The following is an 18,314-nucleotide window of genomic DNA, read 5'->3' on the forward strand; positions in this document are numbered from 1 at the left end:
AGGTGAGGAACAAGATGCTGTGGTGAGTGAGTATGGCTAGGAATATCAGGGTGATGTTTGGAGAATTCTAAAGAAAAAAAAAAAAGCAACATTTGTGACAGAGGGAGTGGTGCTTTATGAGAGCCACCGCAAGATCCTGGTTGATGATGAGATCCCAGAGATCATGAGGAGAGAGAAGAAAAGAGAGAGAAGAAGAAGAAAAAAGGAGAATTTAGAGGAAAAATAAAAAATGTTGTGTTTGGCCTCTGGAAATGTACTGAAACAAAACGTCAACGAGTTTGTGTGAGCTCAAGGACAGAAAGATAATACCAAAATGTCAATGCGGATTTGTTAAGAACTAATCTCATCAAACCCATCCAGTTCCCTCCCTTGACACGGTAACTAAGCAGACAAGAAGGAAGCATTTGTGTGATGTATCTTGACATTAGTAAGATATCTGACATGGGACAACATGACGTTCTCATTAGCAAACTACAGAAATGCAGCATAGAAGAAGGGTCTCTGGAGGACGGTGTACAACTGATTGATTGAAGAAACTACATTCACACACCTGTTATTAGCCGTTTACTGTCAAATTCATAGGATATATGAAGTGAAGCCCTCTATTTTAATTTATGACTGAGGTGACAGAAAAGAGAACACTTAGGAAATGTGTGGAGAACACCACACCATGCAGAGAGGCAAGTGTTTTGGAATGTGGTATTAGAATGCAGAACAGCCCGATGTGGGGAGACAGCCCAGACCGAGTGGCAGTCCTTTGGTCTGGGGCCTGACCCCTCGTTGCACTGGGTCTAAGTTTGCCTGGCAACTGCAAGGCCGGCAGTTTGTTTGCCTGGCAACCATGAAAGGACATCACTGGGCCATGACCAAAGGAACCACCGAGAAAAGGTATGGAAATGGCTCCCTGAGAGCTCTATGCAAGCGCTCCTTGCCGTGATGATCTTCCCTTTCTTGGGACACCAGGTCAGGATAATTTCCTAGGAATTGAGTGATACCTGCTAGGTAGATTATAAGTAATTTTGGAATAGAAGCAGAATAGCTCCCGCATGCACAGTAGTGTAATTGTTATCCACTTAATAAGTGCCTTATCCCAATAAATCTCACTTTGTACCTTAGGCTCAGAACCTTCTTGCTTCAAGGGATACACAGCGGCAGATACACAGATCATGACACACTGACAAATAGGCAAAATGGTCAGCAATTCATAAAATGTAATGGTCATGGAGAGACTGCCACAGCTTATGGAAAGCTGCTATATGAGACTCCTCATGGACAGCTTCTTCTCTTACTCCCTCTAAGCCGGTTTGTGGTGCACGTTCTGGTTTATTGCACAAGACAGCATGGGAGGAGAGGTCAGGACCATTATCCCATTTTGTTTTCATAGCAGAAGATTGGACTGAGACTGGTAGGAGTAAAAGAAGACTGAGGCTCTGAGACTCTTCCATTGCTGGCATATACTCTGTACCCCAAAATCCTGAGATATATACCAAAGATACAAGACTCTATCCTGTAGACATTTCTCTTTCTACAGATTTTCATATTACAGTGGAAAAAATGGCATGCAGATGAAAACGTTAGCATCTGTGGTTAATGGTCCTGACTGGGCCTAGACAGCTGTGTGCTTTAGGAAATCACGGGACATTTCCCTGGTTCTTCAAGTTCGGCAGTTGTCTGCTGAAACCCAAATCCCAAGACAAAAAGACTAAGATAACTGTGTAACTTCTAACAGTCATCTGTAGTTATTTCCTAGCAAGCATTTACAACTTAGAAACAACAGCAACACCCCTTGCATCACATAGTTACAAATAAGTTCCTTATCTTCTAGAACCCACACCCTGGGTTAATGAGAGGTGCAAAGGAAAACAAGCACTTTAAAGCCACTTCTAAGCCTTTCTTTTCTTCCCTGTCCACCAGAAACAAGGTGATTGAATTTTGAAGGACACAATGAAAGTTGGGTTTGGCATATTTTTGCTCCAGAATTTTTGCATTACTCTCTCCAGCCATGAGTCTCATCCACTCGTCTGTTGCATCATCAATCACAGATTTGCATGGAACTCATTATTGGCAAATGGCTTTGTTATTGCGTGTGGTCACTTTATATTGCTGACAGCTGTGCCTTGCTGCTAAGACTTTTTTCCTGCTCACCTGCTCACCAGGTTGGCCACGGGTCCCTGGTTCACCCTGGAAAAACAAAAGCAAAATTTTAACCTTGCAAGGAGCTGACCCTTTCATAAGAACACTTTCTCGTTAGTAAAGTGTGTCCCCTATGGTCCTGGCTCATGTTCTTTTATGTACTTCTCATAGGGCACTGAAATTGCCTTCTTGATGGCTTGGGAGCCCAGACCACAGGGAACCAACACAAGGGCCAGTTCAGATGTCCCTACACATGTAGACTTGAGAGAGGAGCATCAAACAGCGTTTGGTATTTTGAAACATCATGAACTATGAAAGCAATGAAGCACATCCATTCATCCTCTTATGCCTCCAACTTTAGAGGAACCTTAGAATTGTCTAGTTTGGAAGGGACCTTTAAGATCATCGAGTCCAAAATACTGCTCTCCTGACTTCTGTATAAGACCTTCCAGCATCATGCTTTGATTGACTCAATAGCTAAAGCAATCTATGACATAAAATTCCTTACCTTAGGGCCAGCTTTTCCAGGAAAACCTTCCTCACCCTTTTCCCCTTGTTCTCCCTGCAGGGAACACAAGAAGTTATATACAAACTCCTCTGGTAGTGCAGCATGTTTTCAGGCAACAGTGAGGAATATTTTGACTTAGATCCTCATTATCAGCCTGACGATATAAATGGAGACATGTGAGAATATGTTTCCTGGAATGTTTCTCCACTCTAGTGCTGTTTGCAATCACATCTCCAGCACTGATCACCCTGCTGGAGTATTTCTGGAATAATAGAAAGTCAACCAATGTTACATTAAAGATGTCCATAGCAAATTACCTGAAAAGCAAAAACTCCATTCAGTTTCTTCAAAATATATGTGGTTAGAAAGTCTACATAATTTCTATTAAGAAAAAGAAATAATTGTGGGATTGGGACCTTGGCCACCTTGCCTCTTAGGTAAATACTTTTAAACTGATCTTTCAATGTGGGTGGTGTCAGCATGGAGAGCAGAGACTGCGTGGATTAAGAGCTGAAACACGCTACATAGCTGGGAAGCACAGTAGGTACTACACAGGGCTGTGGATAACATCCAAAGATTTATTTAGCCTCAGAAATTTTTATAGACTCCAAATTCCTCACCTTTATTCATCAATAAATGGGAGCTGGGGACTCTGCTAGATCTGGGCTCAAGCACTCAGTGCACTCAATTGAGAGGGGCAAGCATAAATGTAGGGTGTTACTGGATCAAGTAGGGATCATAGTGCTCAAGCACCAGAGACAAGATGACTGCTGCCAACACAATCCAAAGCAGTAGATGGTTAACAGCTGTTGTCCTTATTCCAATATATAGTATCATCATCCCCAACACCTAGCTTAGCCTTCATAATCAAAATATGGCACATTCCTTTGACGCTTATTTACATAGTGATGGCAAGTCAACCAGAGTGTCTCCTAGCTCTAAATCTCCTGTCTCCCTTCTCCTACTGCAGAGACAGCAGAGGATGCAACTCTTCCCAATCTGTCATTTGTAGAAGCTTTCAAATGGGGCATATGTAGTAGGACATAATGAAGAACCGTCTTTCTGTCACGCAGACCTGCAGAAGTCTTAGGGGGATGGCATCTCTTCTTTCCAGCCATTCAGAGAGGAAAGGAAGGAACATTTTTGGAGCCTGCCACACTTCTTTTTTCTTCTTCTTTGTGCCTTGGACACACACCAGTGTCACTGGCTTTCCTGGGTGACGGTAGAAGCTTCTCTGTTTGCAATGCTCAGCTGTGTTTGCTTAATTGGACGCAGTAGTTGACGATTGGAAGAGGATCTCTCACCCCTGCTGTATTTACAACCAGCTCCATCTTCATAATGACTCAGTACAGTGCAATCACACCAGCTGACTTGGCCCTGGAGCTTTGCCGGTGGCTCAGTGATGTGGGATTGGTGAAGTGTGTTTGGCTCTGGAGATCTGCTCCCCTTCCCGCTTACACTTGCTGTCTCACCCAGATAACCAACCCAGACAAGTAGCTTAATAACACTATATGTGACGTCACTTACCTTTTGACCGGGAAGCCCAGGAAGCCCACTGAATCCATCTTTGCCAGGCAACCCCTAAACAAGAGAAAATCATAAGCTGTAAGGGCCTGTTCTTCAAATCCTTAACAGCAATCTCAGTATAAGCACGCTCAGTCCGTCCCTCTTGCCACCGACCTAAGTTTAAGAAAAGAAGAACCATCTCATGCATTTTGTTTTGAATTTTTCCCTAGCGTGACTCAAAATATAGAGAAGTTCTCACAATGCACATACGCGCTCGGCTCTTTTTCCAGTATCGCAGTTTTGGTGAATGACCACTGGATGTCAGTGTTGTTACAGAGAAACAACAGTATAGCGCTTTTGTGCACTGTGGATGCTTAAATAACTTTAAAAATTACATTTTTACTTATCATTCTCTATAAGTCTCTATTATCTGTAGCTATAAAGGTTTTTTTTTTTTTTTAAGTCTATTTCTCCTTTTTAATAGTGGCAATTTCTTATGCAATACATAGACTCCTAAAATTAAATTATACAACACATAGTAACAGAATTGTTCAGCAAGATAAGAATTAAAATTACTTCCTGTAACACATTCAAAATGATGAGAAAAAGTTTTTTTCCCTTTTCGAATGTCAGTCAGTCCCCAAACACTGCAACCTGTAGGTGGCACTTCTTAGTATTAAGTATTTCATAATTCACCTTTCTTGACTTAGCCAACAGAAATTGCTATGCTCTGCTGAAGTTTTTAATTTCAGTTCTTTGGCCTAATTCAGGAAATTCTAGGTTTGGGAAAACAACATCTTGCCAAATGCAAAATGATTTTTGAGAGTATCATACAAAGAATATATCATTGTCCCAGTGTGTAGGAATAGTGGAGCTGCGTCTGGTAAAATTCTTGTTCATAAAAGGTATCAGAGGTTAACATCTGCATTAAAGGTGACAGTGTTGGAGCCCACATTAAAACCTTGCATGCAGACAAGCCGCAGAAAAGGAGCCAAAGACTTAAGATTAAAGTATCTGAAGTCATGGAGAGCATTGTGGCAAGAGAAGCAGTTCCTCAACACTTACAGGTGGTCCCGGTGGTCCGTTTTTACCAGAAACTCCAATCTCTCCTGGCAGTCCCTAAAAAATTAAATAATAATAAAAAAATAAAATAAAATCAGTATTTCTGTCCTTTGCAGCAACCTCACTGGAGGTTGCTGCTTTCAATTTAAATGCAATTTTCCTTTCCACAGCAGCCAGGTCTCTGCTGTGGGGAGTCCTGTAGATATTATTGACTTCTCCCCAGGTAGCACCAACGTGATTCTAACGCTTGGCACAGAGAAGCTGTCCTCTAGGACCAGCTATGGCTTTTCAGTGAGAAAATATAAGAGAAAACGCACATTGCCAGGGGCCCTGACTCAGTTCCCACTGAAACCCACGACCTGAAATTCTCCCCAGCTGTTTTTATTTCTCCTTGCTATAAAAAAACAAAAACAAAAACAAAAAAGAACAAAACAACAACAACAAAAAAAAAAAAAACAAACCAAACCAAAACCCAACACCCAAGCTTGTTTTCTTACTGGTGTTCCAGGTGGTCCAGGGGGTCCAGCAATGCCTGGGGGCCCTGGAGGTCCCTGTAAGAGAGGAAGCAAAACCAGTTTATTAAACTCTCTGACAGTGGCTGCAAGCCTCAGGTCCTTCCTTGTACAGTCGGGGCCCTACCGGAAACAGGCAAAAGAACTGAACTTTGTTTTCTTAGCTTCTACCAAAAAAATGCAAGATGCCAAACTGAGCTCCAAGGGAACCACGCTCACGAGCAGAACAGGATCTCCTTAATCCACTGATTACCATTGCTGCAAGGTGAGCTCCATCCTCCGCTTCAGGACAAGAGACGGAGGAGTTGAAGGCTATCAATGGTAACGTACAACACAAAGGTTGTCCAGTAGGATCCGTTGTAGCATCCAGCCTAATATAATCTTGATTAATGTTGTTTCAAAGTGAACAATTTACCTCTGCAAAAAGACCTCTGAAGTAACTAATGAATGAAACAGGGTTTTGGTTTGGGTTCTTTGTTTTGGGAGGTGGGGGTAAAAATATGAATCGAAGGGTATGGAGAAACAATGTAGTAAATTAAGTGTTTTAAAACAAATGCACCACCATTTTAGTGCTCTGTGTTAACCCTGTTGATACTAAAAGGTTCTCACAAACTAATTGTCCTGGTTTGAGGTAAAACAGAACCAATTTTTTTCAGTAACTTCGCTTCTTAGCTGGGCCTCTTCTAACTACTGAGATTAACTGCATATTGTGCAGACAGTGTTCACTCTCTCAGAGTGATAAGACCAATCGTTTACAGCTGATGCCCAGGCATGGTATGCAGAGAGGCTCCTGCTTACACTTATTGCCATAACCCCCAAGGCCAACCAACTTTGTTATTTGCCCCGTTGGAGGGTCGGAAGCGGAAAAGCATAGTGGGGTCCCACCTGTGGGGAGGAGCGGACAGGACAGGTGACCCAAAACTGACCAACGGGGTATTCCATCCCATCTGCCTCATGCTCAGTATAAAAGCTGAGGGATCAAAGGGTCAGTGGCTCTTCCTTCAATGGCCGACGTCTGAGGAGGACTCTGTTCGTCTGCCTGTGATCCCGATTCTGAATCCAAATCTCGAATCCAGTTCCCGTCTGTCACTGAGTCCAGTCTGGGACTGCCCCAGTGCCAGCCAGTGTCGTGATTGTCATCTCAGGAGCTTGATACGATTTTGTATATATTTTTCATTATTTATTTTATGATTAATATTTCATTAGTTTAGTTCCTTCTAAACTCACAAGTCTCTTTTTCCTCCTCTGCCTCTCTCTTTGAAGAGGGGTAGAGGGGAGCATCTGTTGGTCCCGTCTGGGGTCCCTCAGGTCCCCAGTAGTGGATTTTGGCCTAAACCACGACACTAATACTTCAATGTACACATTCAGTTGGAAATGTCCTAACAGTCTTTCTTACTCATCTCCCTGTAACAGCTGTTTCTCTTAGAGACAATATTCTCTCACTAGCCATCTGATTTTCAGAAGGATTTGTGTGTGTGTGTGTGTTTATTAAGGAAATTGTTAAATTTGGCTTCCTAGCTGAGAAATTTGTTTCCATACTTGACAGATCTTAACAGGTTGCCTGAGATGCAGAGGTGTTTGTTATTTCCAGCTTCCACTGTAGACAAGATAGGTTTTATCCCATGCTCAGAATGAAACATGTGTTTGTGTATTTTATGGATCAGGACCTAAGCAAACAACATGAGGATGGATGTGAGAAATGGATATGTGACTCAGTGGAAATTTTACCCTGGCTGTCTCTTTCTGTCTTTCTAGCACGATGACTTCATTCATTTTCAGTTTTCAGCATAGGGGGAGTTCTGGTGTGCTTGTACTTTAAAAAAAAACAACCCAAACAACACCCCCCCCTTCCTGCCCAAACCCGATCTAGAGAATTGAAACAGAGCAACTGACACAAGATAGAAAATGGCCACTCAGCATTTTCCCTGTTACCATTCAATATCACAAAGCACAGTTTTTCTAATTAAGGAATTACGAGTCATGGATCAATATTATCATTTCACATCTAAGGGAAAATGTAGCTGAAGAGAAGAAAACGGTGTAAAAATATGAGGACAAGGAGTTATTTGTAGCATGCTTTGACAGAGAAGGTAAGCAGTTAAACGGTCTTTTTGGAATACACTTGTAAAATTCAGCCAGAAGAGAAGACAACCTCTCACCAATAGATGGGGCAAAGCGACCAGAAAAGGGACCTGCAGACGCACTTGCCTCACATGATCTGCTTTCATTGCAACTCAGAACAGACATGGAGTCATCCCATCACGCAATAGCACCGCTTGGGGTTTTGTATGTTTGAGGGCATAATTGCGTACTGCGGAAGGGTCCTGCAGTTAAGGAGCTCTAGTCCCATCAGGTGACACCTGGTTGAGACCATCCATCATTTAAAAAAGGCTTTGCCATTCAAAGAAAAAGAATTAACAGTCCAGCACAAGAGAAAATACCACCACAACTAGATGGAGTGACCTCACACATCAGGGACCTGGGAAGTTCTGCTTGTCCCTACTCCACCTCTACATGGATGGTACTGCTGAGAGGCCCTGCAGAAGGTACAGGCTCAAAGAACGGGCTTCCATGAAGAGTATGAGCAGTACTGGGAGAGAAGGCAAATGTACCTTTACAAAAACAACAACAGATTCAGCAGCCGAGTGGACTATGCATAAGTGCAGGAGGGATATTCTCACTATCCAAAATTATTTCTAAGTATTCTCTTAAACTTTCTATATTCCGGATCACAATAACCCTACGCAACCATAAGTCTTGAAATGGAAGAGCATTGATTGTTACCCTAAATTGCCACTAGTAATTCCATTTCATTTCTCTCCAGACGCATCATGCGGGGTGTCATGCCCAAGACTGGTTTACTCAGGGAGCTTCACCACATGTTGCACCAACAAATGTTAATCACTAAGGGAAAGCTCTTCTGATAAAAGCCTCTCTGAGATGGACATAGAAAGAACAGTTATTACGTAATGACCACCGGTATTAAAAAGTACCTGATTTTACTGATCACCTTTTTCAGTGATCATTTGATGAATTATATAGATGAGAGTCCCTGACCCAAATCCAGTCCTCAGTGTTGTCCCTTTAAAACTCTGATCTAGAAGAAAACAATCATGGAATGCTTTTTTTCTGGCAGGTAAAGACTCTGATGTGGGCTTCCTACATGCTGAAGTAAAAATGGATATATGAAAACTTTATCCTACAGCAGGACTACAAAACCTCAGTTTGGAAAACAAATGCAAAACATGGATCTTTAATCAAAATGTTTAAACCAAAGTATTTTCAAACAGCTGTTTTGAAAAAAAAAAAAAAAACTTGAAATGTTCATTAAAATCCAAATAATATGCAGAAAGGTGTGTGTGTTGTGGGGTGGGACATCTTTAAAAGCATTAGGGGGGTGGATTTCACAGAATCACGGAATCACGGAATTTTCAGAGTTGGAAGGGACCTCTAGAGATCATCTAGTCCAACTTCCCTGCTAAAGCAGGATTGCCTGGAGCACATTACTCAGGACTGCATCCAGGCGGGTCTTGAAAATCTCCAGAGAAGGGGACTCCACAACCTCCCTGGGCAGCCTGTGCCAGTGCTCTGTCACCCTCACCGTAAAGAAGTTTTTCTGTCTATTTGAATGGAAATTCCTGTGTTCTAACTTGTGCCCATTGCCCGTCGTCCTGTCACTGGGAACCACTGAAAAGAGCCTGGCTCCATCCTCCTTCAACCCACCCTTTAGATACTTGTGCGCCATAATAAGGTCTCCCCTCAGCCTTCTCTTCTCCAGGCTAAAGAGTCCCAGCTCTCTCAGCCTTTCCTCGTAAGGGAGCTGCTCCAATCCCTTAATCATCTTAGTTGCCCTTCGCTGGACTCGCTCCAGCAGTTCCCTGTCCCTCTTGAACTGGGGAGCCCAAAACTGGACACAGTATTCCAGTTGTGGCCTCAGCAGTGCAGAGTAGAGAGGGAGAATGACCTCCCTCGACCTACTGGCCACACTCTTCCCTATGCAGCCCAGGATTCCATTGGCCTTTTTGGCAACAAGGGCACATTGCTGGGCCATGGATAATTTACTGTCTACCACGACCCCCAGATCCTTCTCCTCAGAGCTACATTTTCAGGCTTGTGTTTCATCCATTTCATTCCTTAGACAACGTAATGCAGGGACACTTCTCAGGAAAGAAATCTGATGCTCTCCATATTGGAGGAACAGCTGTGCCTGTCCTCCAGGTTCCACTAAAGGATGCTCTCTTCTTCCAGTGTGTATCTTACTGAAAGACAGGCTGGGAAAGGCAAAGCTATTAAGATTTAGGTTCTGCAAATCCCTAAGGAAGCTCTGAAAAGGAACAAAAACCTTTGTCTGTGCCTACATCAGTAGGCTGCTTGGCTTAAATCTCTTTTCCATGAACAAAGGGATGACTATATTTTAGAAGGAGGTGAATAAATGCCATTCCAAGAGGAAAACTGAAGTCTGATGGCTTTTCCAGATATCTGTGTCTAGAGGCAAAGCTTACACAGACATATTTTCTGTGTATTATTCCATGCTGATGACTGGATTCTCTTACACTATGAGAAAGGCTTAGCTAAGCCCTTAACCCATGTCAAAACAGACTGTGGTCTGGACTTTTTAGGCAGCATGCCAGCTTTATGAATGAGAAGAACCTCCAGGACAGACAGGAGCATCCTGTCCGCTGCCACGATAGTGAAATGCATGGCCATGGTGCTGACAGCCTTTTCCCCTCCAGTGTCTGTGCTTGTCTCTACTTCAAAACCAATTACTCCCTGCAATTTCACATCTCGGGAAGATCCCACAGACCCTTCCTGTTGGCTTTGCACTGTCTCTTCCTTTCCCATCAGAAATGAGGCTGTTGCAGCTAGTTTTGTGGAGCAGTCCATGTGTCTCACTATGTTCTTTGCTACTCCAGCTTTCCATTTCTCCTCTGCTGCATCTACGTGGTTTCTGGTATCAGCTCCTCAAATCTGTTCTTCCTTTCTCAACCCAGGCACTACAGTATCCACCAGCACAACTACTGTGAATTATTTTCAGTAATCATAGAATCATAGAATGGTTTTGGTTGGAAGGGACCTTAAAGATCATCTAGTTCCACCCCCCCTGCCCTAGTGGGACACCTCCCACTAGCCCAGGTTGCTCCAAGCCCCGTCCAGCCTGGCCTTCAACACCTCCAGGGATGGGGCAGCCACAACTTCTCTGGACAATGTTGCATCAGAGCACCATACTGCTTTCTTTGTTTAAATCTTGTCTTACAAAGGAAGACAAAGAGAAGAGGATCTAGAAAAGGGCTGTTGCTGATGACACTGAAAACCAAAAGCCTGAAGAGCCAACAGACCTAACATTTACCTATGATGTGTGTTCTGTAGTCAGCTTCAGTGATAGTGTCATAATTCATAAGTGGATGAGGTCTCCAGTTATTTCATCAGGTGGCATTGTAATTTGAGTACCAACATTAATTTTAAAAATAAAGTTTTTTTGTTTTTTTTTTTTTAAATACTCTCCGAACTGTATTTCCATCTCTGTAAAAGCACCAAATAAAGTTGACTTTGTACATAGCAGTCTCTCCAGGAGAATTTCTGCTTCCAGTGAAAGCAGTATTTGTTTAATTTCATCACTTAGTGTAAGATATGAACAGGATCTCTTTTGTCTACAGAGGAAGATTTATTTCCCTATGTGTTTGCTTTGAGTTGGTTTACTGAGTCAGTGCAGCAAATAAGAAAAACAACCAAAAAACTCCCTCATGGTCTTTCATTTCGGTGCTATTAGTGACTGCACTGGTGAACACTATTTTTTTCCTTTATTTTTGTTAAAGGTATAGATCTTATTAAAGATAGCTCTAAGCAATATCTTCCAATTTCGAGCAGCACTGGTATAGTTTGAATTCAATCTGAGCTTTGCAGCTGGGGCCTGTATCCTTTTCTTGTATTTCGCAGTTTTAACTTGCATTATAAAAAGGACGTTAAGGACACTGTGCATTTCAGAGGATGTAATTTATTTCCTGAATTACTTAAGAAAAGCTGGTCTTGAGCTCACACCCTACGGACAAGTCTATACTAATTCAATCACTGCCAGCCACGACTATAATAGGTACAGCTTGTACAGATCTTCCTCGCAGGTCTTAGTTATACCACCAGGTTATTTAGCATAAGGCAAACCCCAATAACAGCCCAGAGATATTACAAGTGTGAGGTATGGCATTTTTCCTTAAAACATAAAGATTTTTGACTTGTTTTGCTATCTCACAGGTGGACTGCATATACCTGCTCAGCTCAGGGAATCTAGAGAGTGGCTCAGTGGACCATTTGTAGGTACCTTCTTTAGGAAAGCTTCAGGCTCCACTGATGATATTAACTGGATCTTCATCTACAGGAGCTCAGACATCTGCATGCCCATCCTTAATCCAACAAGCGCTTGCACTTGGAGCTGAATCCCAGCCCTGGTAATTCGATGGTACAGCTCAGAGCGTCTGAGCCCAAACCATGACACTGGGTTAGCACTGGGGCCTCAACTCCCCTCTCTGCTGAGCCTGCGAACACAGCCTTCATGGCTCACTTAGCATACACTGCCTAACTGCAAATCTCCTTTCTCCTGAGGATATCCCTCATGCCTAGAAAAGCATTTGCAAAGGTACCTCATCTGATGCCTTCAGCCCCTTCTCTGAACTCTTCCTCTCAACAGATGTTGGGATAGGTAAGGTATACCAAGATCTCGGGCGGCCATGCAGAAAGGCTCAGCCTCGTTTTTTCCTGTGTCTGGTACCCATCCATCTATTTCAACTGAAAGCGCTTTACAGAAACGCTCATTTTTCAGTCTGCATTTGAACAGGCTACTGCACTAGAAGTTTGGCCCATGATTAAGGTTCCTGGAAAATAAAATAGTACAAATAAATAATAACAACATAAACACATTATGAGTTCAGATGTCTGTGTCCTTGGTGCAGGAATATCATTCATATCCAGAGGGGAAATAAGACACAGAGTGTCTACTCCACGGCTTAATGATAGTGCAAGATGCACCATTTCTAAAGGTCACTGGAAAAATAAATGCTCGTTTTTGGGGGCGCTGACTGGACAACATGGAGGAAATAAGCACATGGACTGGTTCACCACCACAGCTGATTTAGAAGGAAAAACACATTTAAAAATCTTTTGGAAGTAAAATTTAGTTTCAGTTGGTGTGTGCAAGGAGAGAGACAAAACTAGTGCTAACCTATTGTCGCAAAACATCCCCAGGCTGGCTGAGAAGTTGCCTCCTAGCTGCTGCTTCAGGATTTGACACTTAATTTAACTCTCAAATATGACCACACCCTGTCAATGGTCCTTAAGATTCAGACTGCCGTCATCTCAACTGTGGTTCATCACTGGATCTGCTGACCCTGCTCCAGAGTAGCCCTCAGGTTGGTTCCCTTGCACAGCTGCCTGATCCTTCTGTGGCTTCTCAGTTGAATGGAATATGACAGCAACTTGACAAAGACCAACAATAACTTCAGATGGTCTTCTCTATGTCTTTCAGCAACGAAGTGCCTTCTACAGCTCTTATATCCACTCCTTCCTTTTGCCCATACAGCTATGAATGGGTGGAATCGGGTCAGAAAACAAAAGTATATTTAAATTTAAAATAGCAGAGGAAAGGGAGATTATTTATTGTCCTAATCTAGTTTATGTATGGCCAACTCAAATCAGATGGCCCTCAGTGCCATGGAGATAGCACAGAAATAGGTGACACAGACTTCTATAGATGACTTGGAAGAATATCCATGTAACTGCAGCATAAGGAGGCCGTTTTTCTTGGGTATTTTTGGGGCATAGCCTGATGAAGAGAAAAAAAAATGCTGATAAAGTGCTTAAAAACCTAAAGTCACAAAAAGTGCTGTTAAGCTGAAAAGTAGTTTTGTCACTAACTGAATGTAAGCACTTTCTCCAAACAGAAATATGGAAATGTACAGTAATATGTCCAGAACAGAGTGACACTGCAGGAATGGGAACAATATTTTTCCATTCTTACAGTTAGCTTGGAGGAACAGTCAATTTAAGTATCCCTCAATGGGGCTAGCATTATACGCAGTTTTAATTAACATAAAATTTGCTAACTTTATTTAGCCTGTGCAGAACGGAAAATTACCTAATGCTATCTCATCAATTTTCTCAGATACATTTATAAAATCGCTAACACATGCATATATTTTTTTTTTTAAAGTTACAGGGAACTTGAGCTGAGCGAGCATGACATTGTTTGCATGGATAGTGTCAGATATCTCAGAAAAAATGCATGGAGAAAAGTCTTCCCCAAGAGCAAGGAAAATCCCCTCCTGAGGATTCAGAAAGTTCAGGAGGACCTTTTAACATTATCCAATGGAAAAACAACCCAACAATCCAACAAAATTTTACAAATCCATTAGAAACAGTATTCATGCCTCTTGAAGGCTGCTGATGAAATACTTTCAAACCAGATCCTGAACCAAAGGAAAAAGTCTTAAAAATATGTTAACCAGTATGAAGTGGTGTTTCACAGGGCAAGGTTCCCAGATGGACACAAGGGCCCTCACCTGCAGAGGGTCGGAAGCCCCTGGATTGCCTCTCTGACAGCTTCCATACACGTGTGAACAGCTCATTACAAAGTGTCTGCCACAGAAACCATTTCTAGATCACGTTTTGTGGTTACAGGGACATAGCTTGCCAGAGGAAATACATGAAAAATCAGCATCTGCTGTTTAGCGGTGTTCCGTCTATCGCAATATATCACCAACAGCTGTAGCAATGCAGGTTCTTCATTCCGGCCTAAAACTTAAATTATTGAAACAAAATACCAAAACCAAAGAGCCAGTTTGTTAATTTATCATTGAAAAGGGAACGAATGAAATGCTCAGTTTTATCCTGAATGGTCAGCTTGAAGTGATGTTACAGGCAGCACCTCGAGTGGGCCCCTCCCTACATTGAGATGCTGGAGTGTGTCCAGAGAAGGGCAATGAAGCTGGTGAGGGGTCTGGAGAATAAATCTTATGAGGAATGGCTGAGGGAACTGGGGTTGTTTAGCCTGGAGAAAAGGAGGCTGAGGGGAGAATTTATCACCCTCTACAACTACATGAAAGGAGGTTGTAGCAAGGTGGGGGTCAGTCTCTTCTCCCAAGTAACAAGTGATAGGGCAAGAGGAAATGGCCTCAGGTTGTGCCAGGGGAGGTTTAGATTAGATCTTAGGAAAAAATTCTTCACTGAGAGGATTATCAAACATCGACAACATTATCAAAGAGGCTGCCCAGGGTAGTGGCTGAATCATCATCCGTGGAGGTATTTAAAAGAGGTGGTTCTTAGGGACATGGTTTAGTGGTGGACTTGGCAGTGTTAGGTTGATGGTTGGACTTGATGATCTTAAAGGTCCCTTCCAACCAAAACGGTTCTATGATTCTATGATCTTTCCTGCTTGAGGACATTCCCACAGATATTTTCCTTATTGCAGGGGTGACCTTACAGAGTGACTTTGGTCACCTGAATTTGGCTACAAAGTTAGCAAGAAACCAAACCAGAGGCAAAACTCAGTATTATTATACTACAGGGCAGAATGGGTTGATCCAAGGTGCAGCCAAATCCTCTCTGATAATTCTTAACATACACAGCACTATTTTGCCCTTATGATGTTATAGATGGTGCAATTTGGAGCACTAACTTGATGAAAGCTTTAAAAAAAGGACCTAAAGGGTTATTAACTTAAGACATTCTTCCTCACAGGGAGAATAAACATTTAGTTTTAAGCCCGTCCTACCTTCCTCAATAAGCCAACACCTATCCCTCTATAACAAGTAGAAATATGAGTACCAAAGTCCCCCAAACAGTCCTGTGCTCAAAGAAGTGTGCTTTCTGAATAGCAAGTACCTTTTAAACTGCTTCTTCCCCCAAAGACTGCAGCACAGGAGGTATATCTGCAATTGCCAATTCACACAGCTAACAATTAGCTGAGACACTGTCCTAAATATTACAAAACACAAATCATTGCTTTCCCTCCAGAATGATACTGCTTTATGCACAAGCAACGGGGAAATCACATACAAAACACCTCCTTATGTCCCTGTTCAAAGACGCTGAAAAACTCTGTAAGGTAAAAGTAATTGCTGCCAGACAGCAGACTTCTCTCAATCACAACAGGATAAATTAGTTTGGCTCTTAAAGGAGAAACACCAACTTCAAAGACAGTGCAGATGAGAAGAGAACAAGGTCACAGCATGCTGCATTGCGGTTCCAAGTCACTTGTTGCCACAAAACATATATTACATATATTATGTGAAAAGGAAGAAATCATCACTTACCTGAGGGCCGATCAGACCATTGATTCCTGGGAATCCTGGTTCTCCCTTTTTACCCTGTATATTCAACAGAGGAGGAGATGTTAGACACCAGGGCAAAGACTGCTACTGACTTTCCAAAGTCTTTCACCCCCAAACTGGTATATCACCGTAATGTAACACAAAACACAAAAGCTAGAAACCAAGGCAGCAGACACCATTTGGATGTGAAACTCCAGTTGTCTTTGACAGGTCTGTATCTCTCCAGATTGTGATAATAGCCCCCACAGATGAGGGTTGGTCGCTTGCACTTCTTGGCATCTCCCACACTCTGCAGTGTCACCTGGGTGCTCCCCACAGAGGGTCAGAGAAGTCACAGTGCTGAGATGCAGCCAAGGGAGGTACCATCTGTAGACACAAGCTGTGAGGCGCTTCCCTTGCTAAGGTCTAGCCCTTCACCCCTCCCCAGCAAAGCCAAGCAATGTCCCTTGTGTTCATTGCACTGTCTCATGTGTTAAGAAAGAAAATAATCAAGAACTCTGGTGTATGGACGAATACAAAAGATTCACAATCTCTAAGCCAGAAAACGGGAATCCATGAGGCATTTCTAACCAGGGTTGGCATTCCCACCAAGGGATGGCGCTCACTGACTCCTCTGCAAGCAAAAAAAGAAGATTCCTCCAGAGGAACCAGAGAGCTTTGCTGGTGCAAGGGAAGGATAAGGCAGGACCTGGTGTATGCCCTTGAGACAAGTTCACCTATATGGATGCTACAGCACCTGTGTTCCCCCGGGGTTTGACCTTAAATAGTTCACAAGGAAAAAGTCCTACATAAGAAAAAAAAAAGAGGAAGAAAGGATGTAGTAAGGATGCCTGAAGCACTGGAGTTAAGGCAGAGCTTGGATTTGTTTCTGAACTCAACAGATGACTTGCTGTGTTACTTTCGGCAAGTCACGTATCTTGTGACTCAGCTTTCTTGTAAAAATAATCTATCCTTCCCTGGCATGTAATAGATACTGAATCATTAATACTTCTGAGGTTGTTAGTAATATACTAGCAGGGTACAAGAGGAGTCATGTAAATATCTGAGAAACAGAGAATAGTGATTTTTCCCCCCCCTTGCATTTCTACTTCTCACCCAAACTAATTTTCTTTTTAGAAGGGTATAACAATAAACTAGGCAAGTTTCATGTCATTGGTGATATGACTGGTCATATAGAAATATGAGAGTCAGACATATGATTTTGCCCGTATTTTTCTTTATTGAAATATGACCAGAAACCGATTATATAATTCCTGCTGAGTTAACTGAGAAACGTTGGTGCTTTTCAAAACACTCAGAGATCCCTTAAAGCAGTGTATAATTATACTGACAGAGAGGCTGAGAGTGTAATTTCCCATTGTGAAGGGGACATTTTGGCCACTGTTGCAGATGCACCCCCCCAACAAAGACCTAACAAAGATCCAACAAAAGCCCACGAAAACTTCCCACCACAGCTCTTGTACTTAACAAAGATGCGACAAAAGCCCACCAGAACTTCCCACCACAGCTCTTGACACGCCCACACAGCGGTGGTCAGCATGTATTAATCTTGGTCAAAAAGTGAGGAAGTTGAGGCTCTCAGCCAGCATGATCTGGCATGACCACAGATCAGATTCCTATTAGGGTATAAATGGAGTCCCACTGGAGGGCAAAATTTGAGTTGTCATCCTTGGAAGCAGCTGGTCTTCAGACTCTCGCCATGGGCTGGGAGGCCACCTATGGTTCACCTCCTGTACGGATTGAGAGTCCTCGACTTATAGGTGAGTGATTGCACACATTTTTGAGTCATCATTTCTAAAGCTTAAGAATTCTTGAGTCAGTCACACAGTATTAATTCCTCGTACATTCTGAACCTGTGGTTTACTAATGTTGTCGGAGTGTTAAACAATTTTGACATACCTCATTTCCAGTTGGTTAGAAATTTTGATTAGAATTTTTGGTTAGAATAAAGTTTGAGTTTATCACCTGTTTAAATTTGATTTTATGAGCCTCCATGACAGACACTCAGAGGTTAGACAAAATCAAACTACAACAGATATGATCCACAACATTACAGCCTGTCTATGAAATACAGAAATACTTGCTGGGAGAAATTATACCTATGAGAGCAAAACTCAGCGAAATGTCACATTGGCTAATAATATGACAGAGAAAACCAACAATTATGCTCTGTTACTTATAGTAAGAATGAGCTAAGTGTGCAAGAATGTGTATCCTTCAACTATATGAAATACATGTTATTTGCCTTCATCAGGAATTTGAACAATAGCACAGTTA

At 42.4% G+C, this 18,314-nt stretch overlaps 1 protein-coding gene across 1 annotated transcript in view; it reads right to left on the reverse strand.

The window, feature by feature from the left end:
• COL22A1 (collagen type XXII alpha 1 chain) overlaps positions 1–18,314 on the reverse strand; it is a gene marked incomplete at both ends in the record, with an annotated part of 229,891 nt that overhangs the window by 63,445 nt on the left and 148,132 nt on the right. Inside the window, 6 exons of the mRNA XM_082499258.1 lie at positions 2,146–2,181; positions 2,642–2,695; positions 4,169–4,222; positions 5,213–5,266; positions 5,707–5,760; positions 16,020–16,073. Coding sequence (XP_082355384.1) covers positions 2,146–2,181; positions 2,642–2,695; positions 4,169–4,222; positions 5,213–5,266; positions 5,707–5,760; positions 16,020–16,073 — 306 coding nt within the window. The remainder of the gene's footprint in view (positions 1–2,145; positions 2,182–2,641; positions 2,696–4,168; positions 4,223–5,212; positions 5,267–5,706; positions 5,761–16,019; positions 16,074–18,314) is intronic.

The sequence above is a fragment of the Vanellus vanellus genome, assembly GCF_965231255.1.
Source record: "Vanellus vanellus genome assembly, chromosome: 2".
Taxonomy (NCBI): domain Eukaryota; kingdom Metazoa; phylum Chordata; class Aves; order Charadriiformes; family Charadriidae; genus Vanellus; species Vanellus vanellus.